The 27,399-nt window shown below is 39.0% G+C and overlaps 1 protein-coding gene across 1 annotated transcript in view; it reads right to left on the bottom strand.

Annotated features, from left to right (window-relative positions):
* Window positions 1-27,399, bottom strand: part of ntm (neurotrimin) — a 362,174-nt gene that overhangs the window by 34,285 nt on the left and 300,490 nt on the right. The window contains 1 exon segment of the mRNA XM_066651134.1: window positions 8,251-8,483. Within this exon segment, the coding sequence (XP_066507231.1) occupies window positions 8,251-8,483 (233 nt within the window).

Raw genomic sequence — 27,399 nt, 5'->3', positions numbered from 1 at the left:
TTGCATCTGCAAACCTCAATTCCAAAAATACTTGATCGGTATGTGCAATGCCAGTATAACAGAAATTAATGATAACTGCATTTAACAATCATTTGGGGACTGGCAGTTTTATCAGTTTTAAATGTAGAACTCTTAATCTGAAATATTGTGCATTTTATAATGCACTGCACATTTTGAAGGTCATGACTGTCAATCTAGGACTAGCACTTGTCACACTTCCTGCTCCATTTCTGTGTTTTGAGTTCCCTTGTCTACCATGTGCTCCTTAGCACATGGCTCTGTGTTTTTTTTGGTTCCTGTCTCCACCTTAGCCCTGCCTTATAATGAGTGTTCCTGCCTGTGCTTCCTTTGTGCTCCTGCCCTCTTGTTATCCTTCCCAGGTGTTCCATGCCTGTGTTTCAGCTTATATACCCATCGGTTTCAGTGCTCCTTTGTCTAGTGTTGTGTATAGATGTCTGCTTCTGTGTTATTCTTATATTTGTGCATGTCTACATCAGTTCATGGAATTGTTCTCTTCAGTCTAGCTTGTGTTTACTTTAATCGTTTGTGTTGTTTACTTTTGTTAGTTAATAAATTCCTTTCTTGCATGTACATGTGCCTCCTAATCCTCACTGCAACTGTGACAGCACTCTACTCTGCTATGTAAGTTTAATACACTCTAAAAAGTAATTCTGCTTTAGCCAATACTTAAATATATGCACTGCTTTAAGATAAAAAATGTAATTGAATTATTTTGGTAGAGTTTTTATATTCATGTGGTGTTTTATTGAGTTTTGGTAAGATAAATAATATAGGTGTTGTTTCAACACAGTTTCCTGACTAACCATAACTTAATATATTCCATTAAATACTAAAAAGTAAAAATCATTTTCTGGCAACTCAGTTATTAGTATTGGACAACACCGTTTTCTCATTTATTTGTTTTCTCCTGCCCACACGGACAAGATAAATTTTACCGGAGAAGGCTGCTTCAGTTTGCTAGAAGCACACCTTATTGTGAATAAGGCACAAAAAAAGCTACCAGGGTGAGGGTTATAACCATTTTCATGACCTAAATAGGTGGTTTATTTTATTGGTGTGTTTAGGTTTGCCTGTGTTTCTGTTGTGTTGATGGTCTGTGTTTGGTGGATATAGGCAGAATTAGCCAACTAGCTTTCCTTAACTCTATAAGAGACAGTGTTATAAATGCTAAGAACACTTTGATGACCCTCAGGTGCTTTTGTAATTTAATTATTTACTCGCTTTGAGAGCTTAAGGTGCAAAAAATTAAACAGAGGGAGAGGGAAATGGAGGAGAGAGAAGTTAACTTTCTATCACTGTTTTAATGAATGTTCTCACATTCTTGCATCATTGTTTAAATTCTCTCACACTCTACTGACTGAAATGGAGCTTTATAACTGTGACATTTATACAGTATGCATAATACATATTTTTTACTGTTTCAAGTATGTGAAAGATGTGAAATGTGATCACAGTACGGAATAAAAGTACTCATACTGTTGAATATCTGTTGATGGTGACATTAAGTTCATGTTAGATAAAAATGCATTTTACTATGTCTGTCAAAATCACTCACTGTACTGAAAACACTTTGTTTGAAACAACTTTACTTTACTTAACAGCTTTTAGTTGACACAAATTGTTGTTTTTACTAGAACTAAATACTACATTTTTTCTGATAGTCCATGCATTAAGATTTCAAATATTTTTACAAATCATTCTTCAAAATTGTATAGTTTGTGGGCATAATGCCAGTTCAAAAACATGAACACCTGTACTTAGTACAAAGTTCAAATTAAAACAGTAGGTGACATCTTTTTTTTTCAGTTGGCTGAGTAAATAACTCCCCAATACTTTAAAATATTAGATTTGTTGCATGTTGCTGTTGAGTGCTAATCCATAACAATACTGTAAAATGTTTGTCAGTTTTATGGTGAAAAAGTGTAAAACCATGACAGTAAATCACCATAAACTCTAAAAAGGTGGAATACAGTTTCTGTAACAGTGAAATTCTATAAATATTTTATCAGTCCAAACATTATTTTTTACATCTCTTTACGGTAAAAATACAGTACCAGTCAAATGTGTGGACATCATCTTATTCAAAGTATTCTTTGTTTTTTTATTATTATTATTATTTTATACATTGTAAATGGATATGAAAGACATTAAAACTATGAAGGAATTCATATGGAATTATGTAGTAAACAAAAAAGTGTTAAATCAGAATGTTTTATACTTTTGATTCTTCAAAGTAGCCACCTTTTGCTTTGATGACAGCTTTGCACACTCCTGCCGTTCTCTCAGTCAGCTTCATGAGGTCATCACCTGGAATGGTTTTCAGTGAACAGCTGTGGCCTCGTTATGAGTTAATTTGCAGAACTGCTCACCACCGTAATGTGTTTGAGACCATAACTTGGGTTGTGCAGAGGTAGGGGCTGGTACACAGTTCTATACAGTGAATAGCCCTATTCCACCAATGACTATGGAGACGTGTCCAAACTTTTGACTGGTACTGTATATGAAAATCTAAACGTATATGGAAAAATAAATAAAAATCACTGTGCACACAACAGAAAAAGCAGCATGCTACTTAGCTGACAGATAAGTCTAATTTCACATGCTGATATATTTTACTATGCCTAGCATAAACCTGCAGCATTGCAACTTCTGTGCGCATAATTTAATAAAGGTGCAATGTTTCGAATTTACTGAAGACAACATATGAGGTATGAATATGAATTAAAAGGCATTCGCCTCAGCAAAACCTTATTTTAAAGTACTGCCTCGTGTAGCCCACCACTGAACGGCAAACTAAAGCAATCCACCTCATCCACACATATAAACCAGTGCGAGTGCAGGAAGACAGGATATGGATGTCACAGAAGCCAGCAGCCTCGAGGCAATTCAAGTTTTTCCTCCTAAATGCAGATGACAGCAGCGGCTAGGCAGAAGCTGTATGAAGATTAGGATGCATTGGATCCAGTTCTCCTTGACCTTGTTCCACGTCAACAAGTGCCTGCTGGAGAATATGGCTGTGTAACCCATGGGGTGCGCGGGACCTTTTGGAGCTCGCTTGTTTGGACTGCTGCGAATTAGTTTTGGCATAAATATGGCACGCCTCTGCAGACATGATCTTAGCCCTGTTCACTCCTACGTTTACACAACCCGCTGGAGTATGTGAAAGATGCAGCATGCCAACTTGGATTTTCAGCTTTAATTAGAATACATCTCCTAAAACCCCATCATTTTCCATTTATGTCACCTGCTCTGTAAAGATCTGTCATATTCACCAAGGTTTTTTTTTTATTTATTTGTATTTATTTATTTATTTTCTCCAAGCTTTTGCAATCCCACAATCCCTGGGCTTCAGAGAGTGTGAGAGCAAGAGAGAAAAAGATACAAGAAGAGTGAGACAGACATGCATTAACAAACATAGACATATGTTTGGATTAAAATGTCTGTCAGTTCAAAGCCGAAAGTCAGGTAAATCCTAAAATCGCAGCAGTTCATCACCTGAAAAAAACTCCTGCACATTTTTCCATTTCTTCCCGTGTTCTCTCCTTGTCAGCTCTTGTATACGCTTATAATAAACCAGCAAAGCAAAGGCAAAGCTTTCTGTCACCTTGAGCTTTGACTAAAACAGTGGCGCCAAAAAAAAACGTAATACATCTTCAAAATAAACAATCATAAGCAGTAGATTTTAGTGCATGCAGAACCTCGTAGAACATTTATATGCCAACACAGAGCATTATGCACAACAGATTCTATCTTCCTGCAGAATCTCCATTCTTTAGAATCACTTAGCACATTAATGGCCAGGAGCTACCTGCAACAAAGCACTGCCCTTTACCTTCTACAGCCTGGAGATGATACCAAAAAGGTCAGAGGCCAATGCCGTGAATGTCCTCCGAAATACATTATTAAAAATATGTGCTTTAACCCTGGGAAATATTATAAATAATTTGGTAGTTAAGCAGATATAGAATGATTGAAAGCTGTTGTTTGGAGTTTCACTTGATGGCACAGTGTTTAAGTGCTGATCTTTCACTGTATTTTTAGATTGAGGGAGTTATCTTAGGTAAGGTCTTGTTTTGCATAAAGGACAAATATTGTTTTTTTTTCCCCTTTTCTAGGCATTAAAACGGATGTGCATGAACTAATGATACAAAATGTGACCTGAATATGAATGGAATTTAGACTACTTATATAATATACACTAGATAATCACTGGATTAGGAACACATACCTTGTATCTACACTCATGAATTTTATCAGCTCCACTGACCGTACAAGTGCACTTTGTAGTGCTACCATTACATACTACTCCATTTGTTTCTCTGCATACTTCCTCATCCCTATTTCACTCGTCTCTTTAATGGTCAGAGGACCACCACAGAGCAGGTATGACTTGGGTGATGGATCATTCTTTGCACTGCTGTGACACTGACATGGATGTGGTGGTGTGTTAGAGTGTTGTGCTGGTACGTGTGGATCAGACACAGCAGTGGTACTTGAGTTTTTAAACAAAGCCCACTCTCTAAGACACACCTACCTCATTTATCCACGATTATTTATGTTGGCTGGTTATTTTTGGCTGCTGGACTATTCTGAATCCAGCAATGACACCTAGGGCTTATACTCGAGCAGCACTGATGTGTCTGATCCACTCATACCAGCACAACACATACTAACACACCGCCACCAAATCAGTGTCACTGCAGCACTGAGATTGATCCACCACCCAAATCATACCTGCTCTGTGTGCTTTCTGATCATTTAGATCAGGGTTAAGTGAGGATGAAAATGTATGGAGAGATGTAGGTGGACTACAGCAGCCTGTTATTGTAGGACTGTGGTCAGTGGAGCTGAGAGAAGGATTAAGGTGGATATTCTTATATTTAAATAATTACATAACTACCCAATGGCAGTGATAGTTCCAGCTTGCTAAGGGTTAAGTAGCAGACCCTTCACAGGGGTCGTAACAAATATATGGGCAACTTCAGATCGGTTATAAAATCTGGTCATTGCAGTCTGTCAGTGTGACTTTAATAACTCAAAGTGTGTGAAGCGCTGATCTTGCAGACAGCACCTTTAACAGCCTGCAGGCGAGAGGGACGGGGAGGTTTAATGCTCAAGCACTGAAGTGTTCCAATCCCACACTCAGTGGAGACACAGCAGTGGTCACAGAGTCAGCAGCCCGGAGCCATGAAGAGGAGGAGGATGAAGAGGGAATACTACCGCGCTGACAGCTTCACTCTCATGCTGCCTAAAGCTTTAATGAACTAAGCTCCATCCGAGTGCCTCTGTGTTAGGTACACCAGCCGTGTGGGGCCGAGCGCTTACTGTAAATATTTGCCTCAGGAGAGAAACATAAACAGTCTACATAAACAATGCAAAGCCCAGAGCCTGGAGAGAGAGAGAGAGAGAGAGAGAGAGAGAGAGAGAGAGAGAGAGAGAGAGAGAGAGAGAATGTGGCTCCTGAAGTTGCATACTTGGCTTTGGCTCTTTACCGTAAGCTGGCATTCACAGGCATACGCTCCATGTTTGCATAATTCCTGCGCATACGGGCCATTACTAACTCATTTGTCACCATAAATGTGAAGTACACATTTGGGCCTCTTTGCTTATGGAGAGCAAATTGGATTTCTATTGAAATGTGGTGTTTACTTGGTCGATCTCATATACCTAACTGTCTCTCAATCTCTTAAACTCTCTCTCTCTCTCTCCCACACGCACACACACACTCTCCCTCCAGCAGCGATTGTGCCCTCTCTCTGTCAATCAGTCGCTAAAATGATCCCATTCAGTGGCGCTTGTGTAGTTTTTGGGCATTGCGCGCCGTGGTGGCTGCTCGGCTGCGGCGCGTTTGTGTCCAGGCATTCTGCAGCAGCTGACCTCCCTGCTGCCTCCCCCAGCTCTCTCAATCAAGCCACTATTCTAGCACTACGTTGCCAAGGTAACAGGGCAGATCACTTTGGTTCCACTGAATGCCTGGGCTTGGACTGATTGTACCATAGGAAAAGAACGTCAGAGCTAATGCACAACATGATAATGGACATACTTACACCCCAAGACCTCAAATTCATTTAATCTTGGTGCTAAACGAATGAAAACAAAGTTTTGCCTTGTTAAAAAAATTACAACAATAAGTCCTTACCCCACGTGCTCTGGAAGAGTGGATTACTTTTGTTCTTTCTCCTGAGCTTCAGCAAGTCACATCTGTTGTTATAATGGAAATCAATTAAGCTAAATCCGTATCTGCTGAGTACATTTCCACCTCATGATTTTAACACTCTTTAAAGTAATTCAAGCCAAGAAAACATTCGTGAAATGTATTGGAGGCTAAAAAACGAACATCCGTAACCACACAAACACAACAACGATTCAAGTCCCGAAGCCTCCTGGGAATATACATTCACTTTATATCCCGGTATGAAAGATGGATAAGCCTTCTTTTCTTGTTGTAAGCACCAGATTATTTTCCAAAAGAGTGTGTGAGCTCGTTCAGAAAAGAATTCAGATTTGCTGATTTGCTTAATCAGTGTAACAATAGAGCGAGACTGATGTGTGATATTCCTAATCAAGTGTTGTTTTGATTCAGCTTTGTAAGTGCCATATTTTTACATATCAGATAAACACATCATTAAGAAATGTTATCAGTAGAAGGTAGTAGACACAACTACATAAAGAGCAACTTTTCCTGCTTTGGTTTTAAAAGCTTATGAAGTAAAACAGACTCCCACAAAGCTCATTCATCCAGTCATGTACACAACTGTTCTGAATGTGATCTAATTAATGAGGTGTTGGGCACCTCAGTACGGATCAAAGCCCAACAATATCATCTGGCCACAGAGAGTAATTATAACAATACTAAACTACTATCAGCACCAATATTAACCTTTTTAAACTGCTTATATCACTCAGACATGACTAATTCACATTCAGTACCGTTACATGGGATGCATTCACATGTCTTGTTGGCCCGGAATTTAAGGTAGAGCTAAATAAGTAGGATAAGTATTGCAAATGTAAGCAATGCATGTGTTTGTGTCTTATGATATACATATGATTTATCTTGATCTAAATCACAAATGAGTGTTAGTAATAAATAGTAAATAGTAGAAATTAGTCTGTTCATTCAGATGAGCTGCCCTCTAGAGACTAATCAATTGCAAGTATGGGGTGAGGCAGACCACGTACGTAATGATGACAGGATGTAGCAAAGTCCTTTAGCCGCTTGCTAAGTTGCAATGTGAAAGCAAAACTTATTGGACCAAATGTATACAATGTAAGAAAACATAAATCTTTCTGAATTTGGTCTTTTCTCTCATTTGTGAAAACACTTCAAACTGTTTTAGAAACACTCTTAAACTTTTACAAGTTTATAAAATAAATAAATAAATAAATAAAGAGAGAGAGTGTGATGGAATCCTCCAGCATCAACCATTTGAAAGACCTCCACATTCAAAAGTAGTTTGAAGCATTGAGGATGTTGTATTTGTAAAGTTACAGTTTTATTAAAGTACAATGTATATTTGAAGCTATTATGAGTACACATGGGAAATGCTGAGCTGATGTGGATATCCTGTATATTAAATGTATATCATGGCCAACATTGATGCATAAATGTAGAAATGGTGCTAAATCCAACTGCATTTCCATTATATTGAAGTGTCTTTTTTAAAGGACTACAAGTGTAAAAAATGAATTAAATGAAAGTGGTATCTGTTAAAAAATTCTTGAACACATAATAAATGTATCCAAAGTGAATAATCACAGTATAGAATAGTGGTACCATATGGTGAAGTGCTTTGCGCTAGTCTGGGCTTTCTGAGTTTCCAGCCACTGTACCTGAATCCTGTCACGACTCAGTGCGCCAGCGTTCTAAAATGACACTGCCATCAATCAAATTAACACAGGAGCCACTGATCAGTGAAAAAATGGAATCTCCAAGGTTCCACGCCATCATCATTAATTGCATAATTATCCACTTCATTAAAAGATGCAATATCATACTAGGGTTCAAGGTGTTTGCAACAGATAATGAAGAAAGCTGCTAACAAACCATTTTTCAAAAGGTTACTGTAGACGCTACATGCACACACACACACTCACACACACAGATGAGCCCACACACACAAACATACAAAACAAACACACGTACACATGACTGAAGAGGAACTCAACAGCACAGAAGTGTTCAGTGCATATGTTGACAAAGACACAGCCGACAAAACCCCAGCTGACCTTGTACGATGATGTGGACGGACGTGGTTCTGGGTTTGCTGCTAGTCTGAACGGCGCACACATACAGCCCCTCGTCACTTATGTCCACGTCCTCAATCTTAATGGTGAACTCATCTCGGTTCAGTATGACCAGGCTCACTCTTGGGTCCACAGACCACTTATCCTCGCCGGCATACAGTATACTGGACCTGTTCAGCCAAGCTGTGTGCGTCACAACATCACCCTGAGAACAGCTGAAGGGATGAGAGAGAGAGAGAGAGAGAACACCATCATTATAATTCATAATTCATAAAGAAGGTCCACTCAGTAAATATATATATATATATATGACTGTTTTCGTCTTTGTTTTTAATGATCCACATTTCTAGTACTCTCTGTTGTATAACATAATAAGACAACATTATTTGGCATATTAAATTCATATTTAAATAAATGCACCTGAGGGTTAAATAAAAAAAAAACAGTTGCTAATAGTGCAGTATGTCATGATGTATCAACATAATATTTTGTTATATGCATAGCAACAAATACAGTGCAACTGACTCTTAAATCTGTAATACAGATCAACCAGTATCAGAATAATGAACTGATTCTCAAACGTGTTTGAAGTAAGAATCTGCCAAACCTGAACAGATCTGAGTCTGCACCTCTGACTTTATTACTTTTTTCAACTTCAGAAAAAGACAAAAACACAGCATGTTTAATTTCAGGACTGTGACACTGATGCCAAGTTGTGACAAAATTATTCAGCTTGAAATTTAATAAATGGTACAAAGAAGTATTATGGCATGAGTTTAAAAGTGGAGAACACATACACTAAATAGAACTATTTTCTTTCAAAAGCCTTTAACTGATGACTCCACAGAGACATTTTTTGTAAATATAAAAATATACAAAAATAAAAAGAACCCTGTACATCCAACCCAAGCACAGTTTAAGGACAAATATTATTTGGACTATTAGAAGCTTATGTACATGCCACAAAAGGAAAGAATCTACATGCCACATAAGGAAAGGTTAGCACTGGCAAGATTTATTCTCTCATCACTCCTGAAATCAGTTTTCAGCTTTTTAATATGCTGGAAGTACTCCGATGTAACCTCAGCTGAATATGGGCTCAAATATAATGTGATCCTATCCAATGAATGATGGGGTAGAGCAAAGTGATGTATTATAAGCCTGCATTTAAATTCATTCCCTTTTTCCCTGTGATTCCCTTTGATTTTTACAACTATGATTGTCATAAAGCAGCATTTCAGTGACCACTGTGCAGCTTTTCAGTAAAAAGTTCCAAGCCCCTAGTGACCAAGACATGCATAGCTATCACAAGAAAAACTTCTAAAAAGATAGAGGAAGCGGATAATAAAATAATAACACAAGGCTTTATTGCTTTGCGTACAGTCACCCAAAACAGGGCAATACAAAGAATGCTCCAGTTCCACATGCTGATATATTTCACTCACAGATATTTGCACGGATATTAGCAGGACATCTCTGCTGACAGATTTAAATGAGTTAAAGTGAGCCTTACCAGACTTTCACAATGGATCTTTGGTGAGATGTTAATGAATGACTTATAAATACACAATAACAAGTAATAAATAATGCCACAAAATGAACTTAATAATTAGACACAAGTATTCAGATTAACCAATGAAAAGCAATGACATGAAGCCTATCAGAGTAATGCAGCTCAGAGTGTAGTATGTATACGAAAAAAAAAAACACTTTTCTTCCTCTAATAGGAAATGTGATGCATAAACGGGGAGGAGATAATTGTAAACTGTACTTTTTTCTCCCTCTCTTAATACTAGATGGTAATCTATCAAAAGTATGTTGTTGGGAGACATTTAACAATGGCTGCAGTCACAGTGAATAGACAGATAGACAGGTCTTGAATATGTGCTGAAAATATATCTCCAGACAAAATAATGCTTGATTTAAAGGAACACTAGCTAAGATTCGGGTTTTTGTTGATGCAATTCATTTGTACAGCTCTGTACCTTAATCCTCTCCTCTAAAAGTTACATATTGCCGTTACGTATTAAGTAAAATACTACAGTTGCTTTAATGTTGTCCTTTTTCAGAGACTGTTAAACCTATAAAACCTTTGCGCAGAACCGAACAGCAGCAGCTCAGCAGAATCCAGGTCAGACTCATCGTAGAAAACCTTAATAATTATATAATAAAGACCTGTCCTGGCCCTGTCTGTGGAATGTCACAGTAATTTTACAGCAGTTGTTTTAAGATAAAAATATTGCAGAGTTCCTTTGTGATTGATGATTATTGATGATTTGTGATGAAATGATTATTATCTTTTCCAAATTCAATGAATGAGAAGGAGCATTTAGTCTGTGACTGATGTGAGAATGCTGCGATGAACGGGTTAGAAACTCAATGCAGTGTGAGACAGCTGTGCAATGTCTAGGACTAGATAGATTTAGTTAGAGTTTATTTAGGGATTTACTGTCACCAGCCAAAACAAAGTGCCTAGTCGAGTTCAAGGGGACTTTGCTGTGGACGACACACTCAATGCACAATGTAGACAGATTCGGAAGTAAACAAAATTGTCACTTTAAGTTCACTCAGTACTCCCTAAGTTCACTAAAGAAAACCAGTTAAAATATTAATCTATCAAATCTAGATTAACACAATTCCCAGGCATCCATTAGATCTATCAGAGCTACTTTATTTACAGCAGAAGCACTGACGTCAATAAAGATTACATTAGGCATTTAATAAGAGTTGGTTCAAAGTCTTTCTGCACTGTATTCTGGGACACAGACGTTGTTTTTATAGAGTAGGAACCAGAATCAATACTAACTACATAGGCTAATACTGCTAGAGTCATTGTAGCTATTTATCCAAAGTATTTAACAACGTAGCGACAGCCAGCTAAGCACTGATCGAACCCCAGCTCTGCTATAGACCTGCTTATTAAATACACTGACCTCAGAAAAAGTGTTGAGAGCAATGTTTGGCAGTGTCTACATACTCCTGCACTAGTGTTTTATTACAGACAATGCACTCTCTGCGTATTATGGATACAGCGGTTAGGTGATATTTGTGCGAATGAGATGCTAATTACTTACAGACTCATGCTAAATGAGAATAGGCTGTGTCTAATTACAGCTATTCCTAACAGTTAACAGCATAGCCCAAAGCAGATCCTCCTTCTAAATGATAGAGCTATTAAAATCAAAAGCAATCATGCATTTAATTGATTACTTGCCTGATTAGCCATTCAATAAAAGGCAGGGACCACTTTCAAGTAATCTTTGTCTGGGTGCATGCGTGAGTGTGAGTGTGTGTGTGTGTTTCTTCTAATCTCTGAAAGGATCAGAAGCGTAGTATTTTTGGCAATGCAGTCCAAATTGCTACAATGTGCGCTTTATTCTCATTAAGGTCTATTATCGCGGTGATAAACCATACATCATCGTGTTTCATGGTGGCTGGGTGATAAGTACTGCGCTGAACTACTTTAGTTTCTGCAGGGCAACCTTCCGCACACGGGGGACAGATGAGGGAAGTGTGTCTCTGCTTGGTAGCCAGCAGCGTGGAGTTATAGTCAAGGGCGTTTGTTATCATGGGAGTGGAGATTGCAATGAGGGCCCCCACCACTCACGTAATGGACAAAAAAGAGCAGTCGAGATCAGTTGAAAGATCAGGTGTTTTCCCACCGGACTCTTCCATAATACACTGCAGGCCGTCGTCCTCGGAAATATTAAACTCTCTCTCCTCCCTCTCTCTCTCTCTCTCTCTCTCTCTCTCTCCCCCCTCTCCCTCGCTCTGATGTTTGGGTATCACACTATTTTCACTCCTGCTTACAAATGCATTGGCGAATCAAGTATTCGTCATGTCTCCTCAACCAATATAACAAATGTGTCCCACAGTGGATGTAACGGTAAGAGGCGGTCAGTGCGAGGATTTGCTGCCCATAATAAAGAAAGAAGAAGCATTGCCCTGTGAGAAATGTGCAAGGTTGCATGGGGGATGGGAGGGGGATAATAAAGTGCACTCAAGGGCATTGCAAGTTGACTAAAATAATGAAAAATGCAAAACAGAGAACAACTGTTGCCTCAGTAATTGAACAAAGCTCTGGATGAAATGCTCTTGTGAGAATCAAAGGGCAACTCCGGAGCTCATTTTTCATGTGGACACTGATAATATGTAAATAATAGATCTGCCACTGTGCTGCTGTTTGTGCTTTCTTTCCCTACTACAAAACACTGCTAATGTAGGTATGCTCTGCAGTGTGTGTGCAGCGAGAGATTTATGCCCATTGCCAACAACTAGCCTTTACAAAAGGGCAATAATGCACATATAATTTGGAGAGTGAATTTTTCCAAACGCTCTGTAGCACAGACTAGATATCTGGGGTAATAAGATGATCTGTTACAGCTGAAATGATAACTTACACTGCGATCCTGAGAACAGCTCTAGAACAAATGTATGCATTATAAAATAAACAGACCAAGATCCTGCAAACAGCAACAGACATGTAGAACAATGGTAGCAGACCCATTATTATCTTATCTTATCTATTTCTATACAGTTATCAGTTCTCACTTTAACAGGTGTGGTTTTTTTTGGTGGGGTGGGAGGGAGGAAGATAATATTTCTATCTACAATAGGGTAGAGGGCACTGCAGAAAGTGGTTCAGGAAACATTGGGTTAAATGAAACTATGGTAACTGACAGAATTTCAGCGTTATCGTGGTACACTTTCAGGGCCATCATGCAGCATGTATCACGCAGAGAGGCAGAGGCAGTATGATGGACAAAGCTTTGGTTATTAATTTATTGACACCTGTCCTTAGACTCTCATGGGTATGATTTGAATACACATGGACTAGTCCGTACAGCTCTGTCATAATACATGAACGGAATGAATGCACGTGTGAGCTGCACACAGAGTGTGAAGCTTGTGTGCTATGAAAACTGCAGTCTAGTCATTTTGTTACAGTAGGGACAACTTGATGTGAACCTTTACAGTTACATCACTGACTGTGGAAAGCACTCCAGTGCTGTACATTTGGCCAGCACCACAGAATCAGCACAACGTAATAAATACATAAATTATTAAATAATTCCTCTTTATACTTGCTTATCAGAGCAGACCAGACAGCAAACCAATTTAGTCCAAATAAAGTGTCTCCCCTTTCAGCACAATGAGAAGCATCTAAAGGCAGGATGGGGAAAACTAAGCAGCCTGAAAAAAAATAATAATAATAAAAAATAAATAAATAAAAATATAACAGCCTCAACCCTCTCCCATTTTCCACCATGACACTGTAATGTGCATGCATTATGAAAAATATATTACAGTGTTTCTCATCATGGTTACAGAATATGCTAGCGCTCTCATCTCGGCATGGGCTAGGGGAGTTAATTTTTAATGCAGTGTCATCAGTGGCTGGTTCAAAGACGGTTTAACAATTTATTTTTTTGGGGAGAGTGGGGGGTGTGGGTGTGGGGGGGTTTCTGTTACGGATTAAGATTAATTCTGCATGTGTATTGAAGATAAAGAAGGGGGTCTCTTTAACGGAATGCCTACTATTTGAAAACTAATACTATTTTTAAATGCTTCCACAATAAAATAAACATATAACATTTTTGCTCTATCTGGGGAATGGTGGATATTTTATTAAAAGGTTGGGGAACAATGGTTCTCTATCTCTCTCTCTCTCTCTCTCTCTCTCTCTCTCTCTCTCTCTCTCTCTCTCTCTCTGTGTAATATATATATATATATATATATATATATATATATGTATGTGTGTGTGTGTGTGTAAAAATATCCCAATGAGCCAGGACACCTAAAATATTCAGTAATTCCCATGGAAAATAAAAGTATTATATGCAGTCATGTATAAATAAATAAATTAATAAACTCTTTACACTCACCCAATCCTTGCTTTGGCTGTGACATGAACAAGATATGTCATTCATTATTAATCTTTTATGGATGTGGGGATTGATTTGGCATCAAAGAACCACAGAGGAATAAATAGATGTAATACATAGCCCAGCATAACCTCCAAACAGCAAGACTCTAAGATCCAGCCATGTGTCAGTATACGAATTTAAAATTAAGTTCATTCCGCAACAGGCGGCACAGTGGCACAGCAGGTAGGTGTCGCAGTCACACAGCTCCAGGGGCCTGGAGGTTGTGGGTTCGATTCCCGCTCCGGGTGACTGTTTGTGAGGAGTTGGTGTGTCCGCGTGGGTTTCCTCCGGGTGCTTCGGTTTCCTCCCACAGTCCAAAAACACACGTTCGTAGGTGGATTGGCGACTCAAAAATGTCCGTAGGTGTGAGTGAATGTGTGTGTGTCTGTGTTGCCCTGTGAAGGACTGGCGCCCCCTCCAGGGTGTGTTCCCACCTTGTGCCCAATGATTCCAGGTAGGCTCTGGACCCACCGCGGCCCTGAATTGGATAAGCGGTTACAGATAATGAATGAATGAATAATTCCACAACCTGGTTTCATATACTATTACAAAACCTTATTAAGAAAAAAAACCCTCTACCAATACAGTATATATAACACATGACCATACTTAGGGTTGTGATATTAAGGCCAAAAAGCCATGCCAGACAGCAGACATGGGCCAAAACTGTCGCACTTTTGGCACTTACGGCTCAGTTATGGCACTGGCAAGTTTTGTGTGGGCCGGATAAGGGCCAAATGTCATGAGCTGGGCTTGGCATCGGTTACGACAAGGGCTTTGGGAGGCCAAATGTCGACATCTGGCCCATATATGGTGGACCCATGGCTGATTTGACATAGCCTGACTCACCCTGAGTCAGTGCAGTCATTCCAGGCCAAATGTAGATCATAATACAGTTACGGATGTGCCACATACGGATGGCCAAGTGTACTTTGCTATCTGGTATAGGTTGGAGAATAAAGCCACGTGCTCCATCACATAGATTCCATCCAAATTACTGAGACAAGCCCTGTGGCCAGCTGTGTATGTAAAACTGCAGCAGAAACTCAGTGAAAGTGCTTCTATACTTTTAATAAGCATACAGAATATTTTAACCATTGTTAAATCTAAAATAATATTTTGCTTTGAATTTGACTATGCACATTTGTGTTAGACAGAAGCCTTTTTTGTGCTTTTGATTTTAGTGCTGATACTGATTCACAGTAGTAGGCCTCACCTTGGTGGAGGCAGCAGAGCTTTTACTGACTTAGCCACTCGGGGCCATTTTAATAATACCGTTTAAACACCTTTTTGCCCCTTTAACAGCACAGTGTGGGTGATCTAGTTATTTTCCACTAATTGAAAACATTTCTATGGCACAGGGGGTGACTGGTCCATTACATCATTAGGAAATTTTAGCAATGCCACCCTGCCGTTAAACACACACTAACACTGAAAAATGATATAAAATTATACAAAAAAAAAAAAAAAGAAAAACGAAATATAACAGGGAGTGCTCTCCATTATTATCCAAAAAGCTGTCCATTTTAAGGTGAATAAGAACAATAGCTGGACAGACCTAATAGACGAATGAGTGAAAGCTCTACGTGGAGTTGGCCTCCATGTAGGGTTCTCCACTCTAACACCCTACACTACAGGGTGACACACAGCCTCTGGGACTAGGAGTTACTATGGAGATCTCTGATCCTGTGCAGGGCTGGCGAACTGAAGAAACACTACACTGCCCCCTGGACAAATGCTTTCTGTAAGAAGCCCAGTGAACAGTTCAGACACTGAAAATGACAAAGTATGGCCATTAAAATTTCACAAGCAGATATTAGTCATCTTAGGGTTGCTCCGGCGCTATGACGAACAACCTTGAAAAGCCTTTTTCAATTGAAAATTTGGGTCACAAATGTTTATGTGAGTCACAGAGGCTATAAAGAAAATAGAAAGTAATGGATGGGGGTAAGCATGTGCTGACTGTATTACACAGAAACATGCCTGCAGTCTTTTCAGTAAATAGACTTACTGTATCTTATGAGGCTGAAATCTGTATGTTCTATATCTCTTAGAGAGAGAGAGAGGGTGGGGTTACACTGCATTATGTCGTCTTTTTTATTTGATCTGATATTGAACCCTTGCTAATGTTCTATTCTAAGCCTTTAAACATATGAAGCTGACCTTCAAAGATGTATGCATATACTTTCAGGATATGACCATGGTAAAATATTCCCTCCATCCATCCATCCGAAACTGCTTATCCAGTTCAGGGTCATGGTGGGTCCAGAGCCTACCTGGAATCATTGGGCACAAGGCGGGAATACACCCTGGAGGGGGCACCAGTCCTTCACAGGGCAACACACACAGTCAAACATTCACACCTACGGACACTTTTGAGTCACTAATCCACCTACCAATGTGTGTTTTTGGACTGTGGGAGGAACCCGGGGCACCCGGAGGAAACCCGCACAGACACGGGGAGAACACATCAACTCCTCACAGACAGTCACCCGGAGCGGTACTTGAACCCATAACCTCCAGATCCCTGGAGCTGTGTGACTGCGACACTACCTGCAGCACCACCGTGCCGCCCCGGTAAAATATTTATGTCAGTTATTCTAGTTTCAACAGGCTTTATCCAGGTTTTTCTTATTTCCTCTTGTTAAAGAAACATTATATAATATTTTCACCTTTACATATCACCATCAACATCATTCTGATGCTCCATGGACATGTAATAGGGTGAATATATCCTCTGTCATTGCTACTGTGGGCTCAGCACTCTAGAAACAGCATTATGTAACTGTTGGAGAAAGATGAATTTCTTTGAACTCTGTACTGTGCTATAAAATATTTATAAAAAGTATACTAGTAGGAGTCCTCATGAGATAGTCATTTAGTGAGGGGTTTTTCAAACCCTGGGTCGTGACCCTTCGATGTGTCATGAGTCAAAAAACTGGGACACAGAGGAAAATAATAATAATTAAATAACTGAATTTTAACAGGCACATGAACACAAAATGAATAGGTACACGAATGCCCTCTTGTGTAAGCTTTATGTTATACTGCCACCCTCAACGTTAGAATAGCATCACCTGGGCTAATAAGACAGCCTGGTTGCAGCTTTTCTTATCTTTACCTCATCTGTTGTTTTGAGTGTCATCATTAGAATGGAGTTACACAGGGTTTAAATGCTTCCCCTATGAAACGAGACAACCGTTCAGGAGCCCAATACGTGATCAGAACATGGATAAAAAAGAACATTTCCACTAGCGGCTCTCTTAAGGCAGCTGTGCACTGGTCTGCACCGATATCAGAGCACTGCTGGCCTTCAGGTAAGTTTAAAGCATCATACGTATTCAGAAGTGTTCAACAATAATATATTATTACCCACTACTAAGTCTTCTGTGATATGAAACTGATATGAAGCTTCCCATTTCACCTTAAATACGGCTGCAGTAACATCAGATACTAGAATGTAATCGCTTCACTATTTAATGTGGAACTGGAACTGAACTTGCTACCTACCGAGACATCTGCATACCACCAGTAATGTTTTATACTTGTTATGAAGAAAAGGGTCATAATACATTGAAACTACATTAAAATCACATAATACACTTGTTATCACAGTTTTAAAGAAGAAAAAACTTTATTATTCGAAACAGAGAATGGGATTCACCCTAATTCTGAATGTTATTAATAGTGATGTTGAGAAACAAACCGACCAACGTTATGTTTCATTTATAATGTGGTAAATGTTTGTGTCTCATGGGTCATGACATAAATCAATTGACAAAATATGGGTCGCTTGGGGAAAAAAAAAAAGAAAAACCCTGATTTAATGTTCATATGTGGATCATATCAACTATGTAGTTCACGATACGGTCTCTTTAATGCTGTTTACATATTACAGACTATTTAAAATAATGCATGGGGAGTTTCTACCAAATGAGCCCATTTAATCTCAGTGTTGCCCATTAGGCATAATAAGTTAAGCTTCAAAAAATATATATATGCACATAAAAATGTACTTCCAGGCTATGGTGGTGGTAGCCTATTTACACTGGTTATCCTAGTTTTAGCTGCCGGAGCCTGGCGGCTTGTCTAGGTCTCAGAGGACGAGCGAAGTCGTGTGTTTGTTCTCTTTCCCTTGGCTCCGAGACAGAGGATGGAACACTTGTTAGGGGAATTGGAGTCTTCTTTACAGCTATCTCCAGTGGATAAAAACAATTGACATTGTCAGGAGTCACCGCTGTCTTTTCCTGCTGTGTCCAAAACACACACATGCTCTCAACAACACGCGCACACACACCCACAGAGACACACACACACATTCTCACTCGAGCTTACTTTCTCTTTCCACACACTCACATACTGATGAAACAGAGATGAAAGCCTCGAGTTTCTGGTATGATTTTCAAAATTACTCAGACTAAGAGAGTTTTTATGTGTGCAGGGATGTGTACGTGGGGCTTAGTTAATGGTATTGGGCAGAATGGCAGCCGAGGCTGAGCCCGTCCGAATGAACCACATTATCTCTTAGCTAGCCTCTCCAACACAAGGCCAAACCACCAGAGTCCTCACCCCTGCACTGCCTCTATAAATGATTTATACCCGCACAAACACACACACACACACGTGCACAAACAGACACAGTAATAGAGGAGAAGATAGTGCAGACTAAGTAAACACAGTGGTGAAAATGTGCCAGTGTTTGGACACTTCTGCACAGAACACATTGTCATAAGGAGACACAGGTTTGAAATGTTCATGTGGTAAAGAGACGTTTCACATTTACTTGCATCGCCATCAACAAGCAGCTGTGCCCCTATCAGTAATTTTACTGCTGATTCACATCGCGGGGTTTCTTCTCATGGAGCTAATCGCAGCAGTATATCACCTCTCGCTCCACACACAGAATTTATTTTAGACAAGTTAAGGGAGGAAGCTATTCACCCAGTAAAGACAATTATGCAGAGTTAAAGATAAAAGAGCAAAAGGACAACCTCCTTATAATGAGCTACTGAAACAACATTAGCGCTAACCTATAAACCATGGGGTGCTGATGACGCTTTTAAATAAACAGAAAACTTACAAGGCTAGATTTAGCAATATAAATGTAGTCTCTATATATTATTCCTACACTGAATGATCACTGGATTAGGAACACCTTTTTACAGCTCCACTGACCATACAGGAGCATTTTATTACATTTTATTACAAAGCAGATATTATTTGGGTGGTAGATCATTCTCAGTGCTGCAGTGACATTGGTGTGGTTGTGTTGTGTTAGTGTGTGTTGCACCGTTACAAATGGATCAGCCACAGCAGTGCTGCTGGAGTTTTTAAACAGTATCCACTCATTGTCCACTTAATTAGACACACGCACCTCGTTGGTCAACATTTTAGAGACAGTAGCTCATCTGTTGCTGCAAAGTTTGTGTTGGTCATCCTCTAGTCCTTCATCAGTGGACACAGGAGGCTGTTGCCTGGATATTTTGAGTTGATGGACTTTCTCAGTTAATTCCATTTACAGTCCAGTTAACACAAAATAAAAACACAGATTATGGTTTTGGATTGTAGTCTTTATAAATCTTCCTACAAATCTTCTTACAATCTTCCAGTGATAAACCATATCTAACAATAAAATAGTACTTCAACTGTTGGAATACCTTCACATTAAACCATTACCTAAATACATGAATGTCTGTTCACTTATTAGAAAAACAGGAACTATTACATAATATAGGTCAAGTGTAGCGCATAATGGAACTGTGAATTTCTAAGAGTTAAAATAGAGTTTCTATTCCCAGTAGTTAACTGAGGTATGTGACTAAACCTGAAGTTAATATATGTCTCTGCAGATGCCCAAACAGAGCTTGAGAGTTACCAAGCAGTAATCATTACACTGCAGCAGCCTCAGGCAACTCACACTGAAAAGATACACCGATCGATTGCAGGGTCCTGGATATCTCCAGACTGTGCTAATATGTATGCATAACTACTAATAATATACATATCACAATGTTATTATCAAATCTTTCTCTGGGAAATACAGTGAATACACTCTTCTTTTTAACATGTGGTATTTCCTTTTTTAAGGCCACATATTTTTCCTGCACAGTTAATTAAAACTGAATTACAGACTACAGCAAATATTAATCAAATCAATTTTGAGAAATAAACCTATGGTCAAACTGCATGAGCACATCATCCTATTACCCAGGAACAAATCTCTTCCATTCCACGCTGTGCCATGACATGACAGAACCCGTGTTTTGGCTTGACAAACTTGTAATTGTGTTGTAATTGTATCTACGGGAAGCATGACAGTCACCTTGCCATGGTCTTAACGGGAGGAGAGAGCAAAAATTAGATACTGACGCAAATACTATCATGTAATTAATGAACAATTAGGTAATCATTTGGACTCACCCTGCCAAAAATGAAGTGTGACCATATTCATTGGCAGCGTAGTACCTCTAATCTGGGGTCAGCCTGGTCACGTGGCGCAGTGTGGCGTGAGAGGATTAGAGCTTAGCTGAAAAGCACCTTGTCTTTCAGAGTGGTGTCGCACAAATGAAGGTGCCCTTTGCAAATACCTATTAGAATTCAAAGTCATTAAGGCCCCCTTGGGTGAGGTGGGCTTGGATCTCACACATTCTACACTGCTACTCTGAAGCAGGGCATCTATTTTCTGTACTGGACAATAATGAATACTGAAAAACTATCTACAAGAACAGTAAATACTGGCAGCACACCCCAAACCCACAGCCAAATGTTGTGATTTCTTTGAAAAATAAGTTTCAGAAAAGTTTGTGTACAAAACACATGATCAAAAACAATTTAAACACTGAGTAACTAATAGAACTACAGTGAATTTTATAATAAACTTCAAGTTTGTTAGAATCTTATCTCCTTTTTATGTAACAGACTGCGTCACAAACGAAATGCAGATCCTCCAGATGTCAGAAAATCTATGAGATGAATCATACAGAATGTGTTTGTGAATAAACATTGAGATAAAGGTAAAGAGTAAAAATGGAATAATTTCCTGCCAGAGGAAATACATATATTATGAATTCAAATTCCACCAAATCCATCAATTCAAAGTATAAATCCATTCATTCATTATCTGTAACCCTTATCCAATTCAGGTTCGCGGTGGGTCCAGAGTCTACCCGGAATCATTGGGTGCAAGGCAGGAACATACCCCGGAGGGGGCGCCAGTCCTTCACATGGCAACACAGACACACACATATAAATCTTTAGCGTAAATCCATTAAAATGTAAACTGAAAGCATGCACTATGTGAAAGTAGTGCTACAACTGTTAATTAACAGTGTAGGCAAAGATGATCATAAATAACCGTTGACATAGTTTACAAATGGGCGGCACGGTGGCGCAGCAGGTAGTGTCGCAGTCACACAGCCCACAAAAGTGGTAGGTGTGTGTGTGTGTGTGAGTGAATGTATGAGTGTGCCCCCTCCAGGGTGTATTCCCGCGTTGCACCCAATGATTCCAGGTAGGCTCTGGACTAGATAAGCGGTTACAGATAATGAATGAATGAATAGATTATATAATTTCAACTAATTTCTACATGAGAAGCGATGAGACCTGGACGCATGTCTCATGACATGCGTCATGAGAAGGAGCTGTTAGGCAGAACACTGTAAAATATGCTAAAGGGGATACAGCATTTCACAGATCAGCACACCAGCCCTCAACAAATCATCTAGTCCATCATGCCAGATAATAGGTGAGGTGATGGCAAAAAACGTCATAATCCTTCACACAAGTATTATAACTACTATTCTAAACCATTTAATGGTAAAGTAATGAGTGTGATACGTGGTCATAACACACATGTAGGCTGATATTTTGCACAAAACAGCTGTCATTAGTTTCACTATGAATGAATGTGAACAGTATCAAAGTAAATGTAACTCGTTACTGAACTTAAATAGTTGTTGTGTATCTGTAGTTTACATAAGTATTTTTATTTTGTGCGACTTTTTACTTTAACTTCACTACACTTCAAAGTCAAATATCTTACTTTTTACTCCACTGCATTATGAGAAATCTGTCGCTACTTTTGTCTCATATGTGCATAAAAAAATAAAAAAGAATTTCAAAAAGCAATAAGTGTATAATCACACCAATCAGGTTACAGCGCCTTCTTTGTTAAAGTGGGTCGGCCTAGACAGAGCTCTCCAGGTCAGAGTAAGAGCAGCAGCATCGAGTGCCAGTGGGAGTGCATGTGCCAAAAGGACGGATGAAAATCCGAACCTCCCGCAGCACCCCTGGCACCCCGTTTTTTATTTATTTATTTATTAATTTATTTATTTTTCCATTAAGTTTAAACTTTCAACTAAGATGGCAATAAATCATAAACCAAAACAGTTTGTTCGCAACAGGTAATTTCACAGCAGTTCGGTTCTACCTAATGGACACAGTTTGCTTCAATGTTTCATGCTTATGATACTTTAAATAGACATAATTAAAGAAACTGTACTGAAATATTGGTGAACCAAGAGTGACTCTGAAGTATTTTGACCTAAAATGAGCAGATTCATGATCAAATCATGATACATTTATTTTGATACTTAAGGACATTTGAAGGTGAATACTTTTGTACTTTTACTCAAGTGAAAATCTAAAGGAGGACTTTTACTTTTACTGGAGGAGTATTTTACCTTGGGTATCTGTACTTTAACTCAAGTACATGATTTGTGTACTTTGTACACCACTGCCTCTGAGTGGACTTTAGGTCGTTTTGTAGATTTGAGCATTGTGCATTGTTCAACAACTGAAACACTGAATGTGTCAGTTTGCACATGATTCATTTAACCAGGAGTTATTCCTACTGGTTGTTTTCTACTGGTTGTTTCCGAGTGTGCACTCTGGTAAAATGACTGAAATGGCTTGTTCTGATACTTAGGTAATTGTTATATTACCCCATTTAAACAGGAAAGAAATTAAGAAATTAAGAAGTGTGTACTGTCAGCTCAGTATAGATGACAAGAGTTACAGGTAATTAAACAGAATGCCCAGTGTTATTTTTAATGAAAAAATAGATCAATTAAAACAAATGGCAGGTCCCTGACTTACACTATGGACACTCTGGAGGATAAACACAGTGAATCTGATGATGTTAAATCTGCTTTAGGATGCTTCTGGGATGATTTAAAATTTGTGAAATATATACTCGTAAAATCATACCTATACCAGTTGATCATGTCACACCTAAACATAGTAATTCTGACCACAGAAAGGTTTACTATCCAATGATGTATGAGCTGTCACCAATGCAGACACACCAATGCCAACAGTCCCACTCTGAGGTCAATGGGAAATAGATAAATAATTAGAATCTGGAAATATATATATATATTTCTAAATGAAAAGAAGGAAGGAGTATGAAGTCTTTAAATGTGATTATATTAACTGTTAGCAAAAATGTTCATAACCAACCAAGACAATTGATTTTTTGTTTTCTTCAGATAAATATACTGTAAAATTGATTTCTCACAGAAATGGAAACATAAATATTAGATTGATCAATTAACCACAAAAAAGTCAGTAGATGTTGCAGCCTGACATGATACTGAGTAAGTTTATCTAGATCAAATCCAGACACCCTATCAAAATTCAAGTCACCAACACACCCTGCCCTTCTACAGCCTGCAACTTATAGCTCCATGAAAGCTCCATTAAAAAAAAAGGTACTTCACCAAACAACAAGGACAGCAAAAGCACTCTTCTGAGGGAGAAATCCAAGGTGTCTAACACAGAGAAGCAGAAAAAAAAAAAGAAAGAGTGATGCAGAGTGTAAACCTCTGCAGCCCCAATTTGGCACAGAGCACCAAGGCTAAAAGGCTAAAGGCTAAGCTGCAGGTTGGACCTAATAGCTGAGTGATACTATATATAACAGCCATAGAAATCTCATCGATCACAGCCTGAGAGTGTGTGTGTGAGCGAGCGTGTGTTTGTATGGGCGAGAAATGCCAGGCTCTGGCCCGGCCCGGCCCGGTGGCACGCTTGACTGCACTAGTGTGTAAAATGAATGATCTATCAAACCCCCTTTCCAGCACATCTCAGAAATGACACGCTTTAATTGGTTGCAGTGAGAGGTCCATGCTCATGGAGGCGAACAGCCAAGTTCACGGTGGGCAAGGTTAACCATCTCAGCAGCTGGAGCTGAACTGAAAATGATGGCACATGTTGAAAAATCTGATTTTTCTACACTTATATCATATATAATAAGTGCACATCATTACCAGACATACAGAATGTACAAGCTATATATTTTAAATGTTTATTTCTTTTAATTTGATGATTATAACTGACAACTAATGAAAACCCCAAATTCAGTGTCTCAGAAAATTAGAATATTGTGAAAATGTTCAATATTGAAGACACCTGGTGCCACACTCTAATCAGTGAATTAACTCAAAACACCTGCAGAGGCCTTGAAATGGTCTCTCAGTGTAGTTCTGTAGGCTCCACAATCATGGGGAAGACTGCTGACTTGATAGTTGTCCAAAAGACGACCATTGACAACTTACACAAGCAGGGCAAGACACAAGGTCATTGCTAAAGAGGCTGTTCACAGAGCTGTGTCCAAGCACATTAATAGAAAGACGAAGAGAAGGAAAAGGTAGAAAATATTTTGTATTGTAAAGAGGAAGATGCAATACACTAGACCCAACAATGCAGAAGAGCTGAAGGCCACTATCAGAGCAACCTGGGCTCTCATATAACACCTGAACCAGACTGATGGACTCCATGCCACACCGCATTGCTGCAGTAAATCAGGCAAAAAGAAGCCCCAACTAAGTATTGAGTGTTGTACATGTTCATACTCTTCAGTTGGCCAGCATTTCTAAAAATCTATTTTTTTTATTGGTCTTAAGTAATGTTCTAAGACACTGAATTTGGGGTTTTCATTAGTTGTCAGTTATAATCATCAAATTAAAATAAATAAACACTTGAAATATATCAGTCTGTGTGTAATGAATGAGTATAATACACAAGTTTCACTTTTTAAATGGAATTACTGAATAAATCAACTTTTTCATGATATTCTAATTTTCTAACCAGCACCTGTAGTTCTTGGGCACTCTTGATATGACTCTGCAGTGTAGCTCTCATTCAGATCAGGCTTTTAAGTGGGTAGTTCCTTTGATGGCTCTAGCTACTGAAATGCCATAAATATGTCGCACTTTGAGTCATTTACGAGCGCAACACACTGATGCCAGCAATATCACATTACTAGACTAAACTGGACTGGGCTTGGAGAAAATAAAAACTAATAAATCCACAACTGTAAACTAACAAAACCCCACAGACTGAAATGAAACCCACTGTTGCTCTAAAGGCTCATTATGTCTATATCATACTTTGCTGCCCACATACTTCCACGTGTCCTCTACATTGGCACTCACATGAGGTTTAAACTATTGGCTACACAGCCCCCATGATTTCAAGAGGCTCTGCTCCCTTTTGTCTGCACCAGCGAGCTTTCAGAACACTTTTCAAAATCATTGCGATGGTTTCCACTCCAAATGATCATTGTCACTCCAAAATTCCAGCTCCAAAATCATTATGATGCTCCACTGAGCTGTACTAGGGAGAATAGGGCCTCTGTTGTTGCTGTCGTCGGGCTCAGCACTGCAGAAACTGCACTGTGTAACTTTTGTAGGAGGGTAGGATGAGTTGGAGTGGTGTTTGTGATGGAGAACATATCATCAAGTACTAGTTTCTACTACATATTTCTAATGTCTATGTGGCTGGACACAATTAAAATCCTCTCAGAGATGTTGTAACAACTGGACCTCTCCATCACACAAAAGCAAATATTTATTAAAGCCACACTAGGTAGGATTTGCTTATGGGCTCCCCCTACAGTTGCATAGTGTAATTAACATTTACAGCACTGCCATAAAATCAAAAGGAGTGGGAGGAAGGACATGGTGGTTTTCTACCAGCCTCCAAAAATGACATAGTTCAGTTTCTGCAGTGCTGGGCCTGCATTAGCAATGACAGGGGGACTTTTCTCCCTATTGCAGCTCAATAGAGCTTCACAATGTTTTTGAAGCTGGGATTTTAAGGTGCAAGTATTATACAGTTTTCCTTTAATAGGACGTCAATAAAGAAATAATTAACTTCACTGTTTACTTTGAAGTTATAGAACCGAATGTCATGCGTTCATTTTGTAAAACATTTATATTAAAACATCCTTTGTTTAAAGAATAAACTATGTTTGGCAGATGATGAATAATAAACTACACACACTAGTTACTAACAGATATCAGCAAAAACATTATGGACATTCTTCCATATAATGTCCAAATAATGCATATGACTAAAGTTTTGGAAAAGCAAGCAAAGCATTAACAATTATCTAAAAAATGAAGCGAGTTATTTTATAGGAGAGTAAGGTTATACCCAACTGTTGCACTATTATCCTTGAAATGCTTCAATTTAACCCTCACTGCAAGCCTTGCAGTCTGCCTACACGATTCATTTTTTATTTAGCGGACCTTGACATGTTGATCCTGCTCCAGGGGGTTGTTGTCAGCACCAGGGTCGCATGGAGAATTTATAATCTCTTCAAATCACAACACTTATAACACTTATACCTGCAAGGCAAAATGAGTATAGTGCTAAGGTTGAGAGGGTGAGGGAGCAAACTGAATAACAGCCATGTCTCAGGCAATCGTTTTCCAATCAGGGAGAGAGAGAAGAAGCGGACACAGAGGATGGCCGTGTCATACGCACACACACACAAAGTAAGCGAGAGAAATTTTCTGGAGAGTTGGACCCCACATGGCCTTTATATAATGGTGCCCGGAGGGTGCTCACAGTAAAACCGCTGCTTAAGAGTGCAGAGGTGGGGATCAGGTTTGAGTCGCAATTGTGCATTGTGTCATCCATAGCCCAAGGACCTAATAGAACACAGGGTCAGTGGAAATAGGGATATGATGGTACATGGAGAAAGCATGAATTTACTTGATTCAAACGTTTAGTTTCTATAGGAATTCAATTATTTTCACTTGTGCACATTTCATTCAAGTCAATGAAGATATTCAGCAAGAAAATTGTGATTTTCAATATATGAGAAATATTTTTGATTTTCTAAAGTAATATATATATATATATATACAGGGGTTAGACAATAAAACTGAAACACCTGTCATTTTAGTGTGGGAGGTTT

Source organism: Hoplias malabaricus, chromosome 18 (genome assembly GCF_029633855.1).
Source record: "Hoplias malabaricus isolate fHopMal1 chromosome 18, fHopMal1.hap1, whole genome shotgun sequence".
Taxonomy (NCBI): domain Eukaryota; kingdom Metazoa; phylum Chordata; class Actinopteri; order Characiformes; family Erythrinidae; genus Hoplias; species Hoplias malabaricus.
This window is presented reverse-complemented; position numbering and strand designations above follow the sequence as displayed.